The following is a 22,614-nucleotide window of genomic DNA, read 5'->3' as shown; positions in this document are numbered from 1 at the left end:
CATTTTAAGCAAATAAAAGCCAATAAATTAAAAAAAAATGAATCAAATTTAACATTAACAAAAGGTAAAATTATAATATATTAAAGTTTTCCCATCGTCGCACCAGTGGTCTAGTGGTCTTCTGATATGAAATATACTTGCTGGTGCTGGTTCTTTGTGGGGGTGTGGATCAATGCCTATGTCCTGAAAGGTACTGATTTCTGATATTCTGAATTCAACAATAATGTCAGCTGGTGCTTGAACAAGTTATTTCAAATGAGGAGTGAAGCTCTTACTTTCTTTGCTAATAATGTTGGTTTAAGGTGAATTAATACCTGAGTCATATGGTCAGAGATTAGACTGCATAATAGTAAAGTGTAGTGCCTTTGGCATCCTCTCCACATTGCTTTTGTTGCCTGGCTTGCCATTTTAAGGGAGATTGAATATTAAGGATAGGCTCATGCATATGGGGCTTGATGTTGAAGGAATGTGCAGGCTCATTCATATGGAGATTGAATATCGAAAATGGAGTTCCCTGCTTGTTTGATGCCAGAAGAGGAAAAAGATAATGCCAAATGTTGTTTTTACAATATATTAAAATCCAACCGTTTAATCCTTTATCAAGGGCCAAACTTCCCCTTCATTACGTACCTTCACACACCAGCAAAATCACTCACCAGAAAATATCTGTATGATGGTTCAAAATTTTCAAGTACATAGAACTTCAGAGTAAGAGAATTCATAACAAATTAAATATTTGGTAAGAAGTAAAAAATCACCAATAAAAATGAATACATGGAGGACCATATTTCAATGATTAATTTAGAAAATTAAGTGTGCCACATATTTGGTAACCTTTATTAATTGATTAGACCATATTTGAAAGCTGTTGTACATAATTATATGATTTGATGACAAACAGAGTAACATATATAAAAACAAGCCCCAAAAGTGGTGGAAATTACACAGATAAATGGAACATTAATACAAATTATTGGTGGAGAACTGTAAATATTCAATATTTATTCTCTTTGCTCAAAGCAGAGTGCTCTAAGCCTACACTTCGCCTGACCTAAGCCTTTTAAGTTATCAATATGCCACCTCAGATACCTGCAAAATGAAAACACAACAATTATCTTACAAATAGTGGAAATGTGCCTTAAGTGATCAAATGATTGAGTTTTTTTTAACAAGATAAGAATATTTTATTACCTGTTGATCAAACAATATATTTACGTTCGAACCTGTCGACGTAATCGTGTTGGATGAAGCTTGTCTCTAATGGAGCAAAGCTTGATAACAACATCACTCATGTTAATCCTCTCACTCGGTTGCTCAGAAGAACAAGTGAGACCTATTTCAAATATAGAATTCAAGCACTGTAGGTGTTTGTCATTTCTCAGGCTGTTTCCATTGAGAGTTCCTCTTCCGACTCTTTCTTGAAGAAGAGTGCGATCTGTTATCTCAATCACTTGTTCCGGCAAAGATTCTTTAACATACCTGTGAAGGCTTAAACCTTCTTTGAACCTTTTGTCGGTCGGTCTTTTCCCCGTAAACATCACTAACAAGAGGATACCATAACTATACACATCACCTTTTGTTGACAGCTCGCTTCCCATTCCATATTCTACAATTAATTCACTGTAAATCACATATAAAAATAATCGTAGAGGAAACCTCTAAATATACGAAAAACTGCAATTTAGGTTTTGCTTTTAAAGAATGGAAGAAATGAATAAGCTGAACTTACCTGGTGGAGCATAACCAATAGTTCCTCTTACCCCAAGGGAGCTCGAATGGTTAGCAGAATAGTTAAGTCCGTCTGCATAAAGGATTTTTGCTACACCAAAGTCACTTAGATGGGAAACCATTTCCTGATCGAGTAGAATATTGCTTGGCTTCAGGTCACAATGAATGATTGATGTCTCACAACCATGATGTAAATAATCCAGTGCATGGGCAACATCTATGGCCACATTAACTCTTTGGAAGAAGCTCAGGTTTCTCATTGTCTCCGATTCACACATGTCGATAGATGGATGTAGCCAATCCTCTAAGCTTCCATTTTCCATAAATTCATAAACCAAGGCTTTAAAATCATTTCCGTGATAATCAACACCAGAAATTGCTGTTAATAACTTAACAAGATTTCGATGTCGAATGTTCTTCAAGGCCTCACATTCAACCAAGAAACTCCTCGAAGCTCGATGATTCAGAAGATTAAGCACTTTTACTGCAACAACTGATCCACTCTGTTCAAGAATTCCTTTATATACAGAACCATAACTTCCAGAACCAACCAAATTCTGCATTGAAAATCCGTCAGTAGCTCTTAGGATGCTTTGGTAAGATAACCATAAAAACGAATTTCCTGCAGAGGTTGTTGTTGGCTGTTTTTTCTTCTTTCTAAACCACTTGATGAGAAGAAAAGAGAATATCAAAATCACTCCTAAAATCAAAACAATAATTGCAATTTTTAATCTAGAAGGAGTTTTTGATGATGATGTTCTTGAGTTACATTTACATCTTAACAAGTGTAACTCAAGAATGCCTCCACAAAGCTTATTGTTTCCCTGGACAAATGTAGCACTTGCATTCTTAAAGATTCCTTCACTTGGTACCATTCCCTCAAAATCATTGAAAGAGAGATTTAAATACTTTAAAGCCCCAAAGCTCACAAGAAAATCTGGAACACCACCAATAAGATTATTGTTAGATACGTCTAATGCCTCGAGTCCTTTCAATGAACTCAAAGATGACGGAATGGGCCCTTCAAACAAATTGCCATCCAAGAAAAGCTTTTCTAGACTGACACAACTACCAAGGTTGTCCGGAAGCAAACCAGATAACCTGTTTTGGGAAGCATAGAATTCACTTAGTTTTTTCAGATTTTCTACTTCAACGGGAAGCTCACCAGTCAAATAGTTGGACGATAAGTCTAGTGAAATGGACATGGATGAGAGTCGAAGAATTTGAGGTGGTATTGGTCCACTAAGATTGTTATAAGAAAGACCCAATTCAAGCAAATTTTGGCACTTACCTAGACTTGAAGGAATGTTGCCTTGGAGATTGTTTACATGCAAAGCAAGTTTGGTTAATGCAGTTAAATTTCCAATGGAATGAGGTATACTCCCAGAGAAAAAATTAATCTGCGCTGAAAATATCATTAGCTTCTGAAGCCTGCCAATATCGAGGGGAATAGGTCCTGATAGTTGATTTTGAGATACCCCCAGCACTTCTAAATTGATGAGATTTCCAATGCCATTTGGAATTCTTCCCCTTATTTTGTTCTCTTGCATTACTAAATCTGTAAGGGTGCTAGAAAAATTGCTAATGCATTCAGGAAATACCCCACCGAAATTATTGTCGCCCATAACTAGGAGTTCTAGTTTGGTATTATTAACTAAAGTGCAGAAAAAGTGCAAGTCACCTTCTCCCCCATGTCCCAAATGGTTTGAGTCTATGAGAAATGAAAAGAGATTATTCAGCTTCTCTAACGAAGGCACGTTTCCACTGAGTCTGTTGCCCTCAAGTTGAAGTATATTCAGATTTGAGGCATTGGATATTGAAGCAGGGATTTCTCCAGAAATTTGGTTTCCCCACACAGAAAAGAACTCAACATATGGCATAGTGATTGCTAAGTCAGAAGGAAGTGTACCTTGAATCTTGTTTCCTCCAGCGGAAAAGAGTATGATATTAGATAGGTTGAAGATTGTGACTGGAACAATACCTGATATTGCATTATCGTCTACCGTGAAATATGAAAGATTTGTCAGGCGCTCAAGGGCCTTAGGTATACTCCCACTTAATGCATTACTCGTCAAATCAAGTTCCTCCAAGGATGACATGTTCCCCAAGGAAGGTGGGATACTTCCTTTCAAATAGTTGTTTCTAAAACCCAAGAAGTACAGGTTTGACAAGAGACCCAACGAAGCAGGTATTTCTCCTGTTAGCTGGTTGCCTTCCATTTCAACTATTTCAAGCTTAAAACAAGCAGATAAATTGGAAGGAATTTCACCACTGATGGAATTATTGGCCACTTCTAATATTTCCAATCTTCTTAAACGGCCAATCTCTTGAGGAATCTCGCCGTGGAAGTTGTTTCCCGTAAGATTCAACTCCCTTAGAAAGCTCAAATTTCCAATGTACGGCGATACGAGTCCTGAGAGTCTGAGGAATTGCAGTTCCAATTTGGTGACTCTCCGATGCTTGCGACCGCATGTAACACCATGCCACCGACAGAAGTGAATGGAACTATTCCAGGAGTGCATAATTCTGAGCTGATCGCCAGTAATCATGGCTTTGAACTGGATTAAAGCTTGCTGATCAGTATCATTTCCTCTAACCACATGAGTTGCTGTTGCTAAACCAAGCAAGTTGAAGCATGAGAAGAGAAGTAAAACTTCAATGTAAACAAGGTAAAAAGAGCTGGACCCTTCAAAATGATTTCTTAATAGCTCCATAAAATCGAATCAATTTCTTTGTATTTGAGAGTGCTTGGTTCATCAACAAGGACCAGGGTGCTATATAAATAGTTTTTGAACTCCGATATTATCATAATTTATCACCCGTCAATTGGTTCAAGTTTGAAAGCCGCGTGGTTACTATTTCCATGTGCATGTTGTAGTTAGATGCGTCTAATTGGGGTTGATGTTTATGGTCAATCAGGGGACATAAAATTTTATGTTAGGAATAAACTTATAAAATTCTAAGATACCAATTTATAAAATTTTAGACAGAAAAAATAAATTATTAATAAAAAAATATTAAATATATAAAAATTTAAAATTTTTAAAGAAATAACCATCCGTCAACCGATGAGTAGAATTGTGATCGTAATTAAAGGAAATTCATATTGCCCCAATGACTAAGCCGTGAAGTTTTGAATAAAACTTTAGACATTGATTCATCATTTTTCAACCTTTCTTGTAGAAGATAACTTGACATGACATAACCCATCGCCTTCAAGTAAACGCCGAGGCAGAGCTGGATTCAATGAATGGCACATTCATAGGACCCAATTATGGAGCCATAACTCTCATCAAATTATAAATACAACTTATGGTATTTATATTTTGTTTTTCGTGAAATTTTAATACTTATAACATATAATATAATTCGTCACTCAATTTTATGTCATACTTTACTAAAACATTATACATATGTAACTGTAATTATGGATTTTAGCATCATATGAATGTTGCTCTCTTATAGGTAAATCTGAGAACGTGAAGGAAATGATAGAAAATATGGACGACGAAAATCGGACAATAGTTTACAAGGTGGTAGAGGGTGGTTGTTTGAAGTGGTACAAGAACTCCAAGTCCATCCTAAATGTGAAGCAGAAGGGGGATGGAAGCTTGGTGAAATGGACCATGGAATTCGAAAAAGCAACACGATAACATTACCGATCCGGTCATGTACGCCAATTTCTTCACCACTTGGATCAAGAATGTCTATGCTTTCCTTCTTAATAACTAGATGTAACTCTGAAATAATCAATCCTATAATCATGGTAAAATATTTAAGTACTTCTCCAGTATTGTAAAATAAAATCGCTTCCTCCGTCATGAGAGAGCTTGGTATCGTGAAGTATGTGTGTTATTATTGATAAGGATGGAAATGAAAAGCTAAAGCAATTAATCAACAATCGGTTACTGTTATTCTTTTCAGATTGAATTTTGGTTAATCTAATTGAGTTTTCTATTTTTTTCATAAAAATTTAACAAAAATCTATATAAAATTGATGATTTTTTATTTTTTTTAATGTTTAGCATCAATTTCTAAATGTTTTATAATGTATTTTTATCATATAAAGAGATATTTGAACTTATTTCAATAAAATAACTATAGAATTTTATAAAAATAATAAATAAAAAAATTATTCATAATTAGATTTTTTAGCAGATTTCTAAAAATGTAAGAATTTCAAGTTTTCTTTTGGTTCAAAGGATTAAAATGGTTTTAAATATGATTTTCAAGTGTTCTAAATCAATAGTAAGTAATAGATTTGAGTTTGGGTCGACTCCATATGAATATGATGTCAGTCTTGAGTAAACTCAAAGGAAGGACTTAAGGGGAGCGGTTGGGATAGTCGGCCCTTAAAATTTTCAAATTCTCTAATATTTTAATTTTTTTTGTATTTTCTAATGATAATTTATTTTTACCTCCTAAAATTTTAGAAGTGTATCCCCTTTTAATTTATAAATTTACTCCCCTAACATAAAAGTCTAGGTTGCAGACTCAAAACCCAACATTATTATTAATATGGCAAACAAGTCTACTTTTTCCCAACTATCACTTGAACAAAACACAAAGCTTCTATTTCTTGCTTTTGATACCTGCAACATAGAAAATAAGGAAATCTCATTTACTTCATATCATCTAAAAACAATATTTATCACTTGAAGGTATATTATTACCTGTTGATTGAGCAACATATTTTATTTGAACTTGTTGACATAATTGAGTTTGATGAAGCTTGTTTCTAATGGAACAAAGCTTGGTAACAACATCACTCATGTCAATCCGCTCACTTGGTGAATCAGAAGAACAAGCGAGTCCTATCTTGAGTATCGAATTCAGGTACAGGAGATGTCTGTCATTTGCTAGGCTGTTTGAACTTGGAGAAATGTCACCTATTGTTCCTTAGACTCTCTCTCTCAGTAAAATGTGATCTACAATATCAATTACTCGTTCTGGTAAAGCTTCCTTAACAAAGTTGTGAAGACTTTCACCTTCTTTAAACTCTTCACTGGTCGGCCTTTCCCCCGTAAACATCTCTAGCTAGAGGATGCCATAGCTGTACACGTCACCTTTCATTGATAATTCGCTTCCCATGCCATATTCTACAATTAGTTCATCAAAAATTATATATGAAAGTGCTTAAAAATATAAAAATCTCCTCTTACATCCAAGCTCTAGATATAAGAAAAACTACTACTAGATTGTGTGTTTTGCTTTTAAATAATGGGAGGAATGAATAAAGGAAACTTACCTGGAAGTGCATAACCAATAGTTCCTCTTAATCCTAGGGAATTGGATTTTTTTGCAGAAAGATTAAGCATGTCTGCAGAAATGATTTTTGCCAAGCCAAAGTCACTTATATGGGCAACCGTTTCTTCATCGAGTAGAATATTGCTTGGCTTGAGGTCACAATGAATGATTGTTGTTTTGCAATGATGATGTAGATACTCTAGTGCATGAGCAACATCTATGGCCACATTAACTCTTTGCCAGAATTCAGGTTTCTCGTTGTCTCTGGTTCATTTATACCAACAGATGGATGCAGCCAATCCTCCAAGCTTCCATTTTCCATGAACTCATAAACTAAGGCTTTAAAATCATTGCCTTGATAATCAACGCCTGAAATGGCTGCTAATATCTTGACAAGATTCCGATGTCGAATGTTCTATGATTCAAAAGATTAAACACCTTTACTGCAATAACTGTTCCATCCCCTTCAAGAGTCCCTTTATATACAGAACCAAAACTTCCTGAACCAACCAAATTCTCCATGGAGAATTCATCAGTAGACTGTAGGATGCTTTGGTACGATAACGGTAAAAGCGAATTTTCTGCACAGGTAATTGTTGGCTGCTGCTCTTTCGTCTTTCTAAACCACAAGATGAGCAGACAAATGAAAACCAAAATCACTCCTAAAATCACATCAACAATCGCAATTTTGAATGCAAGAAAAGTTTTTGAAGAGGATTTTGAGTTACATCTTGATAAGTATGGCCTAATCATTTCTACGAATTTAAAGCCTCAAATGGTATTCTTTTTATGTTATCCAGAAGTCTCTCTTTATATAATTTACATAATCTCCATGACCGATCTTTTATGTATTTTGGTGTTCCAAACCGTCCATTCATTTTTTTATTTAACCCCCGTTTGTTTGGCAATACATGTATGGGAATCCATACAAAGTATAGCCAAAACTCTAGGTCTTTCATAACATAAATCCATTAATTATTGTATTTATTCTTCATAATCTTTCATATCATTAAGGATCTCCCCCATCAAGAACTTGTACTCTTGACTTCAAATTCTGGACACAAAGCTATTAAGTAGCTATATATCTGAAACAAGAATAAAAAAAGCAAGAACCCATGGGAGTATTGATGTCGATACACTCTAAATACCAATTTGTAAATCACATACTAATCCTTGTTCAGACTGATACAGATTCAGAGACCACGAACAACAAAAGCAGGAAAAATTTATAATTAGTTATAAATATCCAAAAATTAATTAAAAATTACGTACACACTAGAAGAAGAGCTTGAACCTTCGTCCTTGTGGTTAACAGCCACACACTCTAACCGAGTTATTCCAGCTTTGGCTTTCAGTTTTGATATAGCTTTTTTTTCTGAATTTCTTTATTAGTCAGAGTGGTCAGCAGCAGTGTATAACATTTGTAATGGTATGGTGATTCATTTCATGCTGTAGATGAATGCTTATGGTTTTTTTTTTAAGTGGCATTGGTTTTATGTTAGTGGTGCATTTGATTTTAAAGAGCCCAATGGAATGGTGGATGCCTTGGCAAAGGCCGAGATTAGTAGGCAAAGCATGTCCATGGCTTGATGGAGATGGTTATATGGCACGGGATTCGATTGTCTTATGGTATTCAGAACCCTGGATTTAAATATGAGTTTTCAACACTAAAAATTTTCTATATAGAATTTTCCCATCTCTTCTACTATAAATAGATAAGGTGTTTTTGTTGTAACTAATTGATTGATGAAAAAAGGGATGTGATTGTGTTAAATACAGATTATAGACAAACTCTATAGTTTTCCTCAAAGTTGAGTCCAGAAAATACTAGATAGCTGCACTTTGACTGACCTTAGCCACTCAAAACCATTCATGTTATGGCACCTTAGCTACCTGTAACATATGAAAAAAAGGAAAAGTCTAAAGCATCAGGTTTACTATAAAAGAATGTAACCAACATACATTTTACTTGTTAAAATCATTTGAATTAAAGCATTAATATGAATTCATGTAATGATTGATTATTCTGTTTTGTATACCTGTTGATTTAGTAGCATATAAAGCTTGGGCTCACTTAGACGAAGAAGCTTGTCTTGAATAGAACAAAGCTTGGGAACAACATCAATCACGTCCATCCGCTCACCGGGTGATTCAGCAGAACAAGCTAGTCCGATTACAAATTTGAATTCAAGTGTTGAAGATGTATATCATTGAGAGTTATACTTTCTATTGTTCTTTAAATAGCACTCTCTCCTGAAGAATAATGGGATCTATGATCTCAGTCACTCGATTAGGAAAAGCTCTAGCAACAAAGTTTTGAATGCTGAAACCTTCTTTGAACATATCATGAGTCGCGTTTTCCCTATAAACATCTCCAGCAAGAGAGAATACAAAAAAAAAAAAAAAAAAAAAAAAAACAAAAGCAAGCACTTTGTAAAGAGTATGAAACACACCTTAGTTGCTTGCGTTCTGGATCAATCAAATTCTTTTGTCAAACGCTTTTCGAGCCCGAAATGCTGAATATAACATCCCAAAAAGTCTGGTGCATGTGTAATGGTGAAGCAAACAATCTTGGTTATGAGTGCAGTAAGCTCTTTGGTGCTATATTATGCATTTTGGGCACAAAGAGTGGTGACAGTCTTGCAAGATCGATAAAGATCGATACAGCCGGCGCATCATCTGGGTTCGTGATTGATTCAAGATTTATCGTCAAAGGAGTACCTTTCATTGCCATTGTTTATTGTCTACTCTTATATTTTTGTTGACTGCTTGCAGGTGAGGACTCCACTTCATCTGCTACCTTGGACATTAATTCCAAGATTTTTTGCACATATCCCTGGGTTTCTTTTGATAACCTTTCTTCCCATGTATTCTTTTGCTCTGCCCGCTAGGTTGGCAGCACTTCTTTATCGTGTGACGTTGGTTCTTCCATGGTTGTAGATTCATTACTTTCACTTCCTTTGGTATGCATTTTCTTTAACTTACCCAGCTTGTTTTCGGATCAAGAACAAGCTCTAGATACCAATTGTTGTGATTTGAAGAGAAGAAGGAGATTTCAGAAACAAGAAGACAAGAATTCAGAAGTTTTATTTTCTTTAAAATTTTCCATAACTTTCATGTTAGAAGTTGATGCCTTTTATACAACAATACAACTAACTTTGGTCTTAACTTACGCAGGACCGAACGAGATCAGATAATTGGGCTTCGTCTACCCATGGCCCAATCAAACAATTAGTCTAATACATTTAAATTAACTTACGTCGTTTAACCAATCTCCCAAACACCTAGATTACAACTCTTCACTCTGCCCGATTACCAAATGAACCCAGAAATCCCAATTCCCCTTCATAATTTTGAGCCCTAAATTTGCTTCCATTGTCGTGATAATATTATTTTAATTATCTTTAAATATGTAAAATATAAATACAATATATCAGGTCGAATCAAGATTTCTACCTCAAATATCCATCTCTAACCATAACAACATGCGTGGCCCGGCGTCTAATAATTGACTAGGCAAAAGGCCGAATCTTTTGACTTTGGGTGCCCCGTTCTCATTGCCTATTTGGCTATTTGCCAATGCAAAATATCTCTCAATTACATTTTGGGCAAATGAAATATTTACTCCCTCAAATTTTATTGTACTTTTTTATTCACTTAACTTTAAAATTTTCAGATTTTGACATCTAACTTTTGAAGTTTATTTTTGGGATCTCCCAATTGTCGGTTGTCTAACAAAAGTGTTGAAATGTTCCTTTTTGGGCATCTTTATCTATGTAATTAACTTACTATTTTAATCATGTTTTTCTCATGACTGAAATCATTCTCTGTTGTTGATCGATTAAAGTAGGTCATCATTATAATATAATTGGTACTATAATGTTCTTCTTTCTCTCCTCTTTCTTAATCTCAATTTGATTTTTCTCAAAATAAAAAGAATAAATCAAAGTTTCGACCTTTTATTAGTATTATATGTAATCTTCATTTATTGATCAATGTAAAATCAAGATATATATTCTCCTCTTTCTTGACCTTCATGCTATTCAGATCAGAAAGAAAATACTTATAAATTATCATCCTTAAACATTACACAAACAATTTTATAATAATTTGATAAATTTAACGATTATTTTATTACTTATAAATTTTTAGTGATTAAACAATATTTAAATACAGTTTAGTGACCTAATATATATTTGACCCATTTATTTTTGAAACCAGGTCAAAGAAAATCGCCAAAAAGTTCATCCAAATACGTCTCCATAGAAAGTGCGAAGGTTTTAATATATAGTTACAGATTTTGTAATTATTTTTTGGGTAAAGTATAGTAATGGTCACTGAACTTTTATAAAACTTTTATTTAGGTCCCCTAACTTTTAAAACTTACAATACAATACTCTAACATTTATTCTGTTTGCAATATTGTCCACAACGTTACACTGCCGTTAGTACGTTTTCAATATGGTCACTAAACTTTTCATGCGCTTGTATTTAGGTCCCCAAACTTTTAAAACTTGCAACACAATCCTCAATTTCATTCTAAACACTAAAATATTTTTCTATCTCGAATTTCCTTTTTCGTTTCTCTCTTCTCATTTCCAGCGTAACTTTTCAGTCGGGGATGTATGGGAAATTCTAATATAACTTTGAATTATGTGGAGGAGTTGACTTGAATAAGGGTTCATTGAGAGAAGAGCCGACCAAGGGACTATCGGGACCATCAACGATTCAATGTGTAATGTTAGATACATGTCATCTCAGGTGAATCATAGATGTTCGATGAAATGCTTGTGAGAAAAAAATGGGGTTAGAAATGCAGTGTTTACAAATACTACTAAGATGAACTAAGTATCATTGTTAAAAGTCACCAACAAAGATGAAATTATTTTGTATAAATGATATATAATAATTTATTCGTTTAATCCTTGTGGTTAAATATTTTCCAACAGATGATCAAATATAATGAAATCCCAAATAATGCATTCACCTCTCAGTCTCTTTCGCTCACATGCACTCTCGTTTGGTTTTTGTTCTTTAATTTTCCGCCATGTAAAATTGTAAACCCAAGCAGTGCTCTGTCTTTCAGCTTTTTATTTAAAAAGAAATAATGGAGGAAGAATTGCTGGAACGCAACATCGATTGCGTTTATTTCTCAGCCTCTCCCCTCACTTGCAAGAAGGTATTTATTTTCTCTTTTGGGTTATCCGGAAGTAAGCTTTTCCTCTTTCGCACTTTCCCATTTTCAGTTCGCATTGTGTATTTTTGTTGTTGAAATTTTTATTTTTCTGGAACTGCATGTTAATGATCTGGATATTCAATGTTAGTTTTGAACCAAAACCATCTAATTTTCTTTCTTTCTTCTTAATCAAAACTTTTAGTACTCTTTATGAAAGATATTCAGTCAATCAGAATAAAAGTGAAAGAGGGTCCTAGGCTAAATTTTTTTGTTCTTCTTGTTTGGTTTTTCTTTAAATCAGGGAATTGGTTGTGAGTATCGACATAGTGAAATCGCTAGGCTCAATCTGAGAGAGTGCTAGTACTTGTTTACTGGGAATTGTATTGATCCGACATGTGGTTTTCGGCATCCTCTGAGCTCGTATTCTTTTTAATAAGTTCATGTTGATTATGGGACTGATATATCGTGAATGAATTGGATTTTTTTACATGTTTTGGAAAATTTATAGTTGAATTATAGCTTTAGAAGACGATTTTCCATGCACGCAACTCGAAAGGCATCATGACAGGGTATTATATTTGTAGCAGCTACTTGACCCTATCATGATGCCTTTCGAGTTGCGAAAGAGACTGTGAGATGAATGCGCTGTTTGGGATTTCATTATATTTGATCATCTGTTGGAAAATATTTAACCACAAGGATTAAACAAATAAATTATTATATGTCCTTTATACAAAATAATTCCAGTTTTGTTGGTGACTTTCAACAATGATACTTAGTTCATCTTAGTAGTATTTGTCAACTCTGCATTTATAACCCCATTTTTTTCTCACAAGCATTTCATCGAACATTTATGCTTCACCTGAGATGACATGTATCTAACATTACACCTTGAATCGTTGATGGTCCCGATAGTCCCTTGGTCGGGTATTCTCTCAATGGACCCTTATTCAAGTCAACACCTCCACATAATTCAAAGTTATATTAGAACTTCTTATGCATCCCCGACTTAAAAGTTACACTGGAAATGAGAAGAGAGAAGAGAGAAGCGAAAAAGAAAATTTGAGATCGAAAAAGAATTTAGGGTTTAGAATGAAATTGAGAAATGTGTTGCAAGTTTTAAAAGTTGGGGGACCTAAATGCAAGCGGCTAAAAAGTTCAGTGACCATATTGCAAACGTACTAACGACAGTGCAACGTCGAGGACCATATTGCAAACGGAATAAATATTGTAGGACTGTATTACAAGTTTTAAAAGTTGAGGGACCTAAATGAAAGTTTTATAAAAATTCAGGACAATTACTATACTTTACCCTTATTTTTTAAAATAAAATCAGTAAAAAATAACTAAAACAATATTATTTATCTGTAAAACATTAATGTTTTTTAATAGTTCTGATAAAGTACCCTATAATAATAAGATTAATAAAAAAATAATATTTTAAGTGAAATTTTATTAGATATGTTAATAAAATAGATAAAACGATTAATAATAATAATATCGATAAAAATAATAATATTTTTTATAATTTTTATCGATTTTATTAAAAAAATAATAATAAAACGGATAGCGTTTTTCTTTAATGTATAACTTCTCAGCCACGGGCAGTGTTGATCTAATTAGGGAAACCCTTAAACGCCTCCCACACACCGGAAACAAGAACAACAATTTTGGATTAATCGGCTATTTCGAAGCTCCAGATCGTCGTTTTGAAGCCCCGATTATTGGATTTTTCGTTATTTATTTGATTTATAGACCGAAATTCCAGGGAGTTGTTTTTTTTTCACGGCTGAATTTGTTTTTGTTGTGTTGGCGATGATGGATTCTTTTATTTGAAAATCTGGGTAAGAATTGGCTGGGGCGATTGTTAATGTTTTATTTGATTTTATTTTGAATTTCTACCCTTTGTGGTTGATTCTCCCCCTTCTTCCAAAATCGGACTTGGCGTTGTTTAGACGTCAAAGAATCTTATTCAGAGGATGAGCAGATTTGGCATTTTTGTTTTTTCATTGATGAAAGTTGTTGAAGAGATGGGGTCTTCGTTTTCGAATTCTCCTATATCGACCTTCGGCATCGAATGTATTAAAATTTCTTCTGGGATGATTCGTCAGTGAGGAGATCGTCATCATTGCTGCAGGAGCTTTTTTGGAAGGGATTTTTATCGCTAATTTTTGGATGTTTGTCTACTTTAGTGCAATATATCGAAGTCAATCTAGCTGCTTCTTTAACCAAGACTTGAAACACTATTATGGGAGCTATAGTGATGCATCGATAGGCTGATTAGATAGAAATTCTAAGGTGTTTACTTTTTGTTAGATGGATTTATGGTTCATTTAGATGCGTCGAAAGGCTGATGTGCTTATCTTCTGATGATAAATTTGGTGTTTTTAATGTTTATATGATTTGGATCTATGGATCTTGGAGTTTCTTTTTTCTGATTTAAGGAGCCTCATGTTCTTGTTTTTGAAATTCAAAACACCTTAGATGCAGAAAAGAGGCGTACGGCAATTGAGGGAAAGAATAATATTTGTCCTTCAAAGGAGACCTGGATATCTTTACTGATGTTTTTGTCTTTTGGTCAGACTGCCTGTCTGACAGGGACACAATATTTTATGTTGAGGGGGAATTTATAAATTTTAGGTGAGACAAATTATTAATAGAAAATACTTGTCCTGCCAGCCCCCTTCAGTCCATCCTGCTGTCGGATAGTTTGACACGTAGTAGCTAGGTTGCCATGTCAAAATTTTTGGGCATGGATAGAAACAACCGTACTTATTGCGGAAGTTAATATGCAGAAATAATGCGTAGAAAAGAACACAGTTTGTCAAAAGTCAAAAGTGTATGCTTTGATGATGATTGATGAAACGTTTACTGTATATATTCTGTTGTATGCAAAGAACTCCGATTCCAAGAATTTTGAACAAAATTTGTCCAATGTTAACATTCTCAATTGAAAGGAATTTTCCTGTACATCAAACGTGTCACCATGATCTGCCTCAAGGTAAGTGGCATTTGGAGGCATAGGGTTATAGTCTCTTTGTCGGCTATGGGGCTGAATATATTACGACAAAAATCTCTTTTATAAGTGGATTGGATGGATGCTTAAGCTTCTTTCATTTGAACTTTTGTTCTCTTTTTTTGTGCACATATGCTGATTGTGCTCGTCGATGCTATTTTGCAGGAAGGATAGACACTTCTCTCGTTGATTTTCTTTTACCTTATATTAATCTGTGTATTTTTAGATATCTGACAAGATTGGAGGAACCAAATTAAATGTAAGTTTCTCGACCTTGTAGTTTGTTTGACACTATAAAGGACTTAAAAACTAAAATTTTCGTAAAAGAAAGTTTTCATTAGTTGAATTTTTTTTAAATCTCATACAACTAGTGGAATTTTTCTGATACAAGATTTCTATACTCCAGTTTGTGTATTTCCTTTCAGCTTAATATAGATGCATATTTCATTGGATCTTTGCTTTAATTGTTTCCAGAGCCATATTAATGCTTGCACCAGAAGTTTCTCTTCTACAACAGGTCTGGAACACAGAAGTTTTGTAAATTCCTACTTCTCTTGGAAGACAGTTCCAAAGAGGAATAGGAGTGGGATGAGGCGTAACAGGAAACCAGTTGCTAAAAGCTTGATAATGGGATTGGGGCTAGCCAATAAAAATTCCAGACAACTGGAGAATGTTACTGATTCAGAGTCGGAGAAGCTTAAGATTAGATTTCGTTTGAATATTTCAGGTCTGACAGTTCTAATGGTTCATATCCCCGAACTGGAAGAGGCTCTGGTTCTGATAAATTCATGTGGAGTGATAGATCTTCACATATGCATGGCAGAAGCCCAGAAAGTGCTCAATTTTCCAATCCCTCAGCTAATTATTGGGATTCTTCTAAGCGGGAGCATCAACATATTTATCACGGCCAAGCACTCTCAGATGCTGCTGATGTTGCAAGACCTGACCACCTCATTACCAGGCAATTTATGGACTCTTACAGACCAACCCTTCGAAGGAGATCACCAGTTGAAGGAGATGAGTTTTACAATATGCATCCAAGGAGGCTAACTTTGAAGGATACTGTAAGAGATAATAGTACTGGTCGGAATAGGTTTAGAAGATATCCACAAGGGGTTAGTAGAGGCATCAGAGATGAATATTTCAGGCATGTTCCTGATGACAGCACACAGTACATGAGCCGCATTCCACATCGTTTGGACAGGATAGAAAGAAGCATTTCCCCCCATGGTGGAAGACATCATCATGCCGTACCTTACAAGAGAGCTCGATCAAGATCAAGGAGCCGCTCACCCATTGATTGGTTGTTGCAGAGGGATCAAAATGAGGATTCAAGACGTTGCAACAGGTCACCAGATTTTAGGTCTAATGCTAGAATAGATGGGGTTACGTTTCCATTTACAAAGCGATTTGCTGCTGGTTATGGAGAGTTCATATCCCCACCTCCGGGTCGTGCATCACCACAGCGAAACTCCAGGATGTTTGAGGATTGTAATCCTGGTTTAGACCATTTTAGGAGACGAAAATCGCACGTGAGGATGCAGGACCAGAAGTTTGATCAAGCACGCCCCATTCTGAGATTGAATTCAGATGATTACTTCAACCCCATGATTCGACCTAGAAGATTTCCTGAAAGACCTGCTGGTGGAAAAGGGTGTAAATATGAAGTCAGTGATGATGGTAAACATGGCAGCAGATATGCAATGATTCATCGAGTGAGGTGTTATGATACAGATGGTGGAGCCCGTCGGTTTCGCTATAATGAAGAAGATTCATACATGGCTAAGAACACTTAAACAGTGACTAATGCCACTCGGATCTCATATCAGCACCCTGATGATGCTGATGCACCTAGGACAGCCAATGAAGATATGTGAACATTTTTTTTAATGCAATTGTGAGAGGATTTGGCTGGAAAAGGGTGATATGAAATCTTGAAGAGGTAATCTCTCTCTCTCTCTCTATATATAAATAGCTAATCATATGGTTGTATTTGTCTGGCAGGTGGGGGATTTTGTCTTAATTTTTAGTTTTAGCTTCCCTTAGACAAGATTTTTTTCCGCCTCTATACTCTCTTTCCACATAGCTAAATTTATGCTTCTTTTTCTAGATTTATTATATGCTTAAAGCGGAAGGAATTCATGTTGATGGAGAGTATTTTGCAAAAGATTAATGCACATATTTATTTTCCTTGGCATAGTTACCTGTTGATTGAGCAATGTTATAAAGGTTGGTGTTGGACGATGTGATCAAGTTGGAAGTGTTGGCCGAGTTTCACGATATGGTCGAGTTGGATGTGGCTCGTCTTTTCGACAATGCCGTCAATCACATTGCGATTGTGGACATAACGGATGCTATTTTCATGGTCAATCACAGTAAGTGAATCATCGACTTTGCTTTACTCGAAGATTAATCTAGAAGATATACATGAAATGAGATGGTAGACAAGACTAGAATAATTTCATTGTAGAAAAATGTCTAAGGCAATGATTCACATATTAATATTTTTTTTGAAATTATATTAATCTTATTTTAGAAAATCAGTGTTAACTCTTTTTTTTCTTTCAATTTCAAGTAATAATATAAAACTTACCTAATTGTAATGATAACAAAACTAATGGTATCAACTAGGATAAAATTACAAATTCAAGGAAGGAAAATGCAAACAAATAACTACCCGCCAATATTTTTTATATTATAAAGCAACTACAGCACAAACATATCAAATCGCCTAAATAAATAATTATTGAAAATAGTTAGGATCATTATTAGGTGTAATTGATTTTTTATATGCACAGATAAAAAATATGAACATTATATAAATAAAATGTAGTATTGTAATTGTATGGTTAGTATCTTTATATGTATATATTATGGATTTGATAAATATACTCTACTTTGTTTAGTCTTTGAATTTTTTGAAATTAAAATTTCATTTTTGGTTAAGATAATACAAAGATAATAATTAATGACATTATTGTTTGCAGTATCATGTGATCTGGTAACAATCCATTAATTCATTATGCAAAGAAAAACAAAACATTAATACAAATTACACTGACAAATTCTTGGTGGAAAAGTACAAATATTCCGTATTTATTATCTTTCCTCAAAACAGGGTGTTTTTTGGATAAATGAGGAGACCTGCTAATACCATATAGAATGAGAACAAAAGCGACAAGCCAACACCATGTCTGACCTAAGCCTCTCACGTTCATCAATACAGCAACTTAGATACCTGCAACTTGCAAGCATAGAAATCATTCTTACTCCTTCGTATATCTAAACACAACATTTATCTCGAAAGTAGTGGAAATCTGACTCTAATGATGAAATGACGGAGTGTTTGTTCAGATAAGAAAACATTACCTGCTGATTGAGCAGCTTTTGAAGTTTGAATCCTACGATGTAATCGAGTTGGACGAAGAAACTTGTCTCTAATAGAACAAAGCTCGGTAACAGCAACACCCATGTCCATCCGCTCACTCGGTGATTCAGCAGAACAAGTAAGTCCTATTTCCATTATCAAATTCAAGCAATGAAGATGTTTGTCATTTCCCAAGCCGTTTTCATTGAGAGTGATGTCTGCGGTTGTTCCTCTTTGTACACTCTCTTGAAGAAGAATGGGATCTACAATCTCAATCACTTGTTTGGACAATGTTGCCTTAACAAAGTTGTGAAGATTTAAACCTTCCTTAAACCTTTCATCAGTCGGTCTTTTCCCAGTAAACATCTCTAGCAGGAGGATGCCGTAGCTATAGACGTCGCCTTTTGTTGACAACTCGCTTCCCATGCCATATTCTACAATTAAATCATAAAAAATTATAGATATAAATAATTGCAGAGGAAATATAGGGAAACCTACTTTTAGATTATTGGTTTGTTTTTAAATAATGGAATAAATTAAAAAAGTGAACATACCTGGTGGAGCATAACCAATAGTTCCTCTTAATCCAAGGGAACTTGACAAATTATTAGAATAGTTGAGCATATCTGCAGAAATAAGTTTTACCAAGCCAAAGTCACCTACATGGCCAACCATTTCCTTATCGAGCAGAATATTGCTTGGCTTGAGGTCACAATGAATGATCGATGTTTCACAACGATGGTGCATATATTCAAGTGCATGGGCAATATCTATGGCCACACTTACTCTTTGGAAGAAGTTTAGGTGTCTAGCTGTCCCCGGTCCATTCGTGGGGACTGATGGATGCAGCCAGTCCTCCAGGTTTCCATTTTCCATGAACTCGTAAACCAAGGCTTTAAAATCATTGCCTTGATAATCGACACCTGAAATGGCTGTTAGAACCTTGACAAGATTCCGATGTCGAATGTTCTTTAACGCTTCACATTCAGCCACGAAACTTCTAGAAGCTCCACGATTCAGAAGATCAAGCACCTTTACTGCAATAACTGCTCCACTCTCTTCAAGAATTCCTTTATATACAGAACCAAAGCTTCCAGAACCAAGTAAATTTTGCATAGAGAATCCATCCGTAGCCCTTAGGATCCTTTGGTATGACAACTGTAAAAGGGAATTTTCTACCCAAGTTGTTGTTGGCTGCTCTTTCTTCTTTCTAAACCTCAAGATGAGGAGACAAGTAAGAACCAAAGTCACTGTCAAAATCACAATAGCAATTGCAATTTTTACTCTAAGAGAAGTGTTTGATGATCTCTTTGAACTGCATCTAGATAGGTGTAATTCAGGAATGCCTCCGCAAAGCTTACGATTCCCCTCAACAAATGTAGCACTTGCATTTTTAAAGACTCCTTCACTTGGTATCACTCCCTCAAAATCATTGAATGAGAGATTCAAATACTTTAATGCCTTAAAGATCAAAAGAAATTCTGGAACACCACCTGAAAGATTATTGTCAGATACGTCCAATACCTCAAGTCCTCTCAATGAACTCAAAGATGATGGAATAGGCCCTTCAAACAAATTGTCGTTTAATAACAGCTTCACCAGACTTACACAATTACCAAGGTTGTTTGGAAGCAAACCAGATAACCTATTTTGAGAAACATCCAATACACCTAGACTTTTTAGTTTTCCTATTTCAAAAGGAAGCTCACCGGTTAAATAGTTTGATGATAGGTCTAAGCCAATGGACAGGGATGGGAGTCCAAGTACTTCTGGTGTTATTGGTCCACTAAGATTGTTATGGGAAAGATTCATTCTAAGCAAATTTTGGCACTTACCAAGACTTGAAGGAATGCTGCCCTGAAGATTGTTAAAATCAAAAGCAAGTTCGGTTAACACTGTTAAATTTCCAATAGAATATGGAATAGTTCCGGAGAGAAAATTACTATCAGTCAAAAATATTTTTAGCTTCTGAAGCCTCCCAATATCAAAGGGGATGGGACCTGATAGATGATTTTGTGATGCCATTAGCACCTCCAAATTGATGAGATTTATGATACCATCATGGATTCTTCCTGATATTTTGTTCTCGTGTATTTCTAATTGCAAAAGGTTGTTAGAAAAATTGCTAATGCATTCGGGCAATACCCCTCCAAAATTATTTATGTATATATTTATAATTTCTAGTTTGGTATTATTGCATAAAGTGCAAAGAAAGTGCAAGTCACCCTCTTCCCCATGTCCCAAGTGGTTTTCGTGTACTATAAATCTAAACAACTTGTCCAGCTTTCCTAATGAAGGCACACTTCCACTAAGTCTATTCTCAGGCAATTGAAGTACCTGTATATTTGAGGCATTGGATATCGAAACCGGGATTTGTCCAGAGATTTGATTTCCCGCTACGGAAAAGAACTCAATATATGGCATATTGATTGCTAAGTCTGAAGGAAGAGTACCTCGAATCTTGTTTCCACCAATATCAAAGTCTCGAATATTTGAGAGATTGAACATTGTGACAGGAACAATACCAGATATTGCATTTCCCGCTACGGAGAAACCTAAAAGATTTGTCAACTGCCCCAATGATTCTGGTATAATCCCAGTTAATCCATTCATCAACAAAGCAAGTACCTCTAGGGATGACAAGTTCCCCAACGAAGGTGGGATACTCCCTCTCAAACTGTTGTTCACCAAAATCAAGGATTTCAGGTTTGACAATAATCCAAGCAAAGCAGGTATTTCTCCTGTCAGCTGGTTGCTTCTCATATCGACTAATGTAAGCTTAGAACAAGCAGATAGATTGGAAGGAATTTCACCACTGATGGAGTTATTGGTCAGGTCTAATTTTTCCAGTCTTCTTAAACGGCCAATCTCTTGAGGGATCTCATTGTAGAAGCTATTGCCCGCAAGACTCAACTCCCTAAGAAAGCTCAAATTTCCAATGAACGGTGATAAAGATCCGGAGAGTTTGAGGGATTGCAGTTCCAGCTTGGTGACTCTCTGATGCTTGCGACCGCATGTAACACCACGCCACTGACAGAAGTGAAAGGAACTGTTCCACGACTCCAAAATTCTGAGTTGATCACCGGTTATCTTTGCTTTGAACTGGAGTAAAGCTTGTTGATCAGTGCCATTTCCTCTAACTACAGGGCTTGCGGTTGCTAAATCAAGCAAGTTAAGACCCTGCAAGCTGAAGCATGAGAGGAAGGTGATAACTTTAATGTAAACAAGGAAAAGAGAGGTGGATGCTACCATATGATTTTTTGATAGCTCCATCAACTTGAATCAATTTCTTAATTTTTGAGATTGATTTATATTTTAGAATACTTTGTTCATCAACAAGATCCAGCGTGCAATTATGTAGTTTTTGAACTCTGATATTATCTAATTCAATCTCTTCAATTGATTCAACTTTTCTGACTCTGAAAGTCATGTGGATACTATATCCATGGGCCAGCTTTAGTTAAATGAGTATACTTGAAGGGTTTTTGATGGTTGATATTTCAGAAAACATTAATTTATTGTTGTCGCGTCTGTCTTTCAGATTGGGCTCGGAATTAGGCTTCGACTTTAATAAATGAATTAGAGTCGCCACCGATCATTTAAAATATATGTAAGTTGAACGAACACCATCTTACCTGATCTGCGTTTTACCAGAAATATGTAGGATTCGAGAGTCGGTTACAGTCAAGAAATGATTAACACCCTTGTATTGCCATTTCGGTACTAATTTAATTTTCAGTTGTCTTAATTAAGAAAATTGCAAGTTAAATAAAAAGATAAAAATTCGATCCAAATTACTTACCTTTAATCGATTTAAAATATCCCTAAAAAGGTCATTAAGAGGTTAAATTATAAAAATAAAATACGGAGTGATTCAAAAGGAATAAATAGCAAAAATTATATTCCAATACCTTAAATAAAGAAATGAAAAGAAATACATAAGTACTTACATACTGAAAAAAATGGACATAAATTTAACAAAATGAAAGATCAAAAAAATTAAATAGAACAATTAAAAACCAAAAAAAGAAGAAGAAATGATCGTATATATTAAAACACAAAATGATGAGGAAGATAAAG

General features: G+C 35.0%; 3 protein-coding genes across 3 annotated transcripts; 1 reads left to right on the top strand and 2 right to left on the bottom strand.

Moving 5' to 3' along the window:
• Nucleotides 1–930: 930 nt before the first annotated feature.
• On the bottom strand, nt 931–4,581 carry LOC120138611 (probable LRR receptor-like serine/threonine-protein kinase At3g47570). The gene is made up of 3 exons (XM_039154045.1): nt 1,730–4,581; nt 1,192–1,606; nt 931–1,089 (listed from the first exon to the last, which is right to left on the bottom strand). The coding sequence occupies exons 1-2, from the start codon at nt 4,440–4,442 to the stop codon at nt 1,212–1,214; spliced, it is 3,108 nt and encodes a 1,035-aa protein (XP_039009976.1). The 5' UTR covers nt 4,443–4,581; the 3' UTR covers nt 931–1,089; nt 1,192–1,211.
• LOC120138612 lies at nt 1,354–17,112 on the top strand. Its single transcript, XM_039154046.1, has 2 exons — nt 1,354–1,364; nt 15,685–17,112. Exon 2 carries the CDS (start codon nt 15,956–15,958, stop codon nt 16,961–16,963), a length of 1,008 nt encoding a protein of 335 aa, XP_039009977.1. The 5' UTR covers nt 1,354–1,364; nt 15,685–15,955; the 3' UTR covers nt 16,964–17,112.
• A 1,186-nt stretch (nt 17,113–18,298) lies between these two features.
• LOC120138634 (probable LRR receptor-like serine/threonine-protein kinase At3g47570) lies at nt 18,299–21,786 on the bottom strand. Its single transcript, XM_039154065.1, has 3 exons — nt 19,089–21,786; nt 18,537–18,968; nt 18,299–18,412 (listed from the first exon to the last, which is right to left on the bottom strand). Exons 1-3 carry the CDS (start codon nt 21,784–21,786, stop codon nt 18,315–18,317), a joined length of 3,228 nt encoding a protein of 1,075 aa, XP_039009996.1. The 3' UTR covers nt 18,299–18,314.
• Nucleotides 21,787–22,614: the final 828 nt, after the last annotated feature.

Source organism: Hibiscus syriacus, unplaced genomic scaffold, assembly GCF_006381635.1.
Source record: "Hibiscus syriacus cultivar Baekdansim isolate YM2019G1 unplaced genomic scaffold, ASM638163v2 tig00110704_pilon, whole genome shotgun sequence".
Classification (NCBI taxonomy): domain Eukaryota; kingdom Viridiplantae; phylum Streptophyta; class Magnoliopsida; order Malvales; family Malvaceae; genus Hibiscus; species Hibiscus syriacus.
This window is presented reverse-complemented; position numbering and strand designations above follow the sequence as displayed.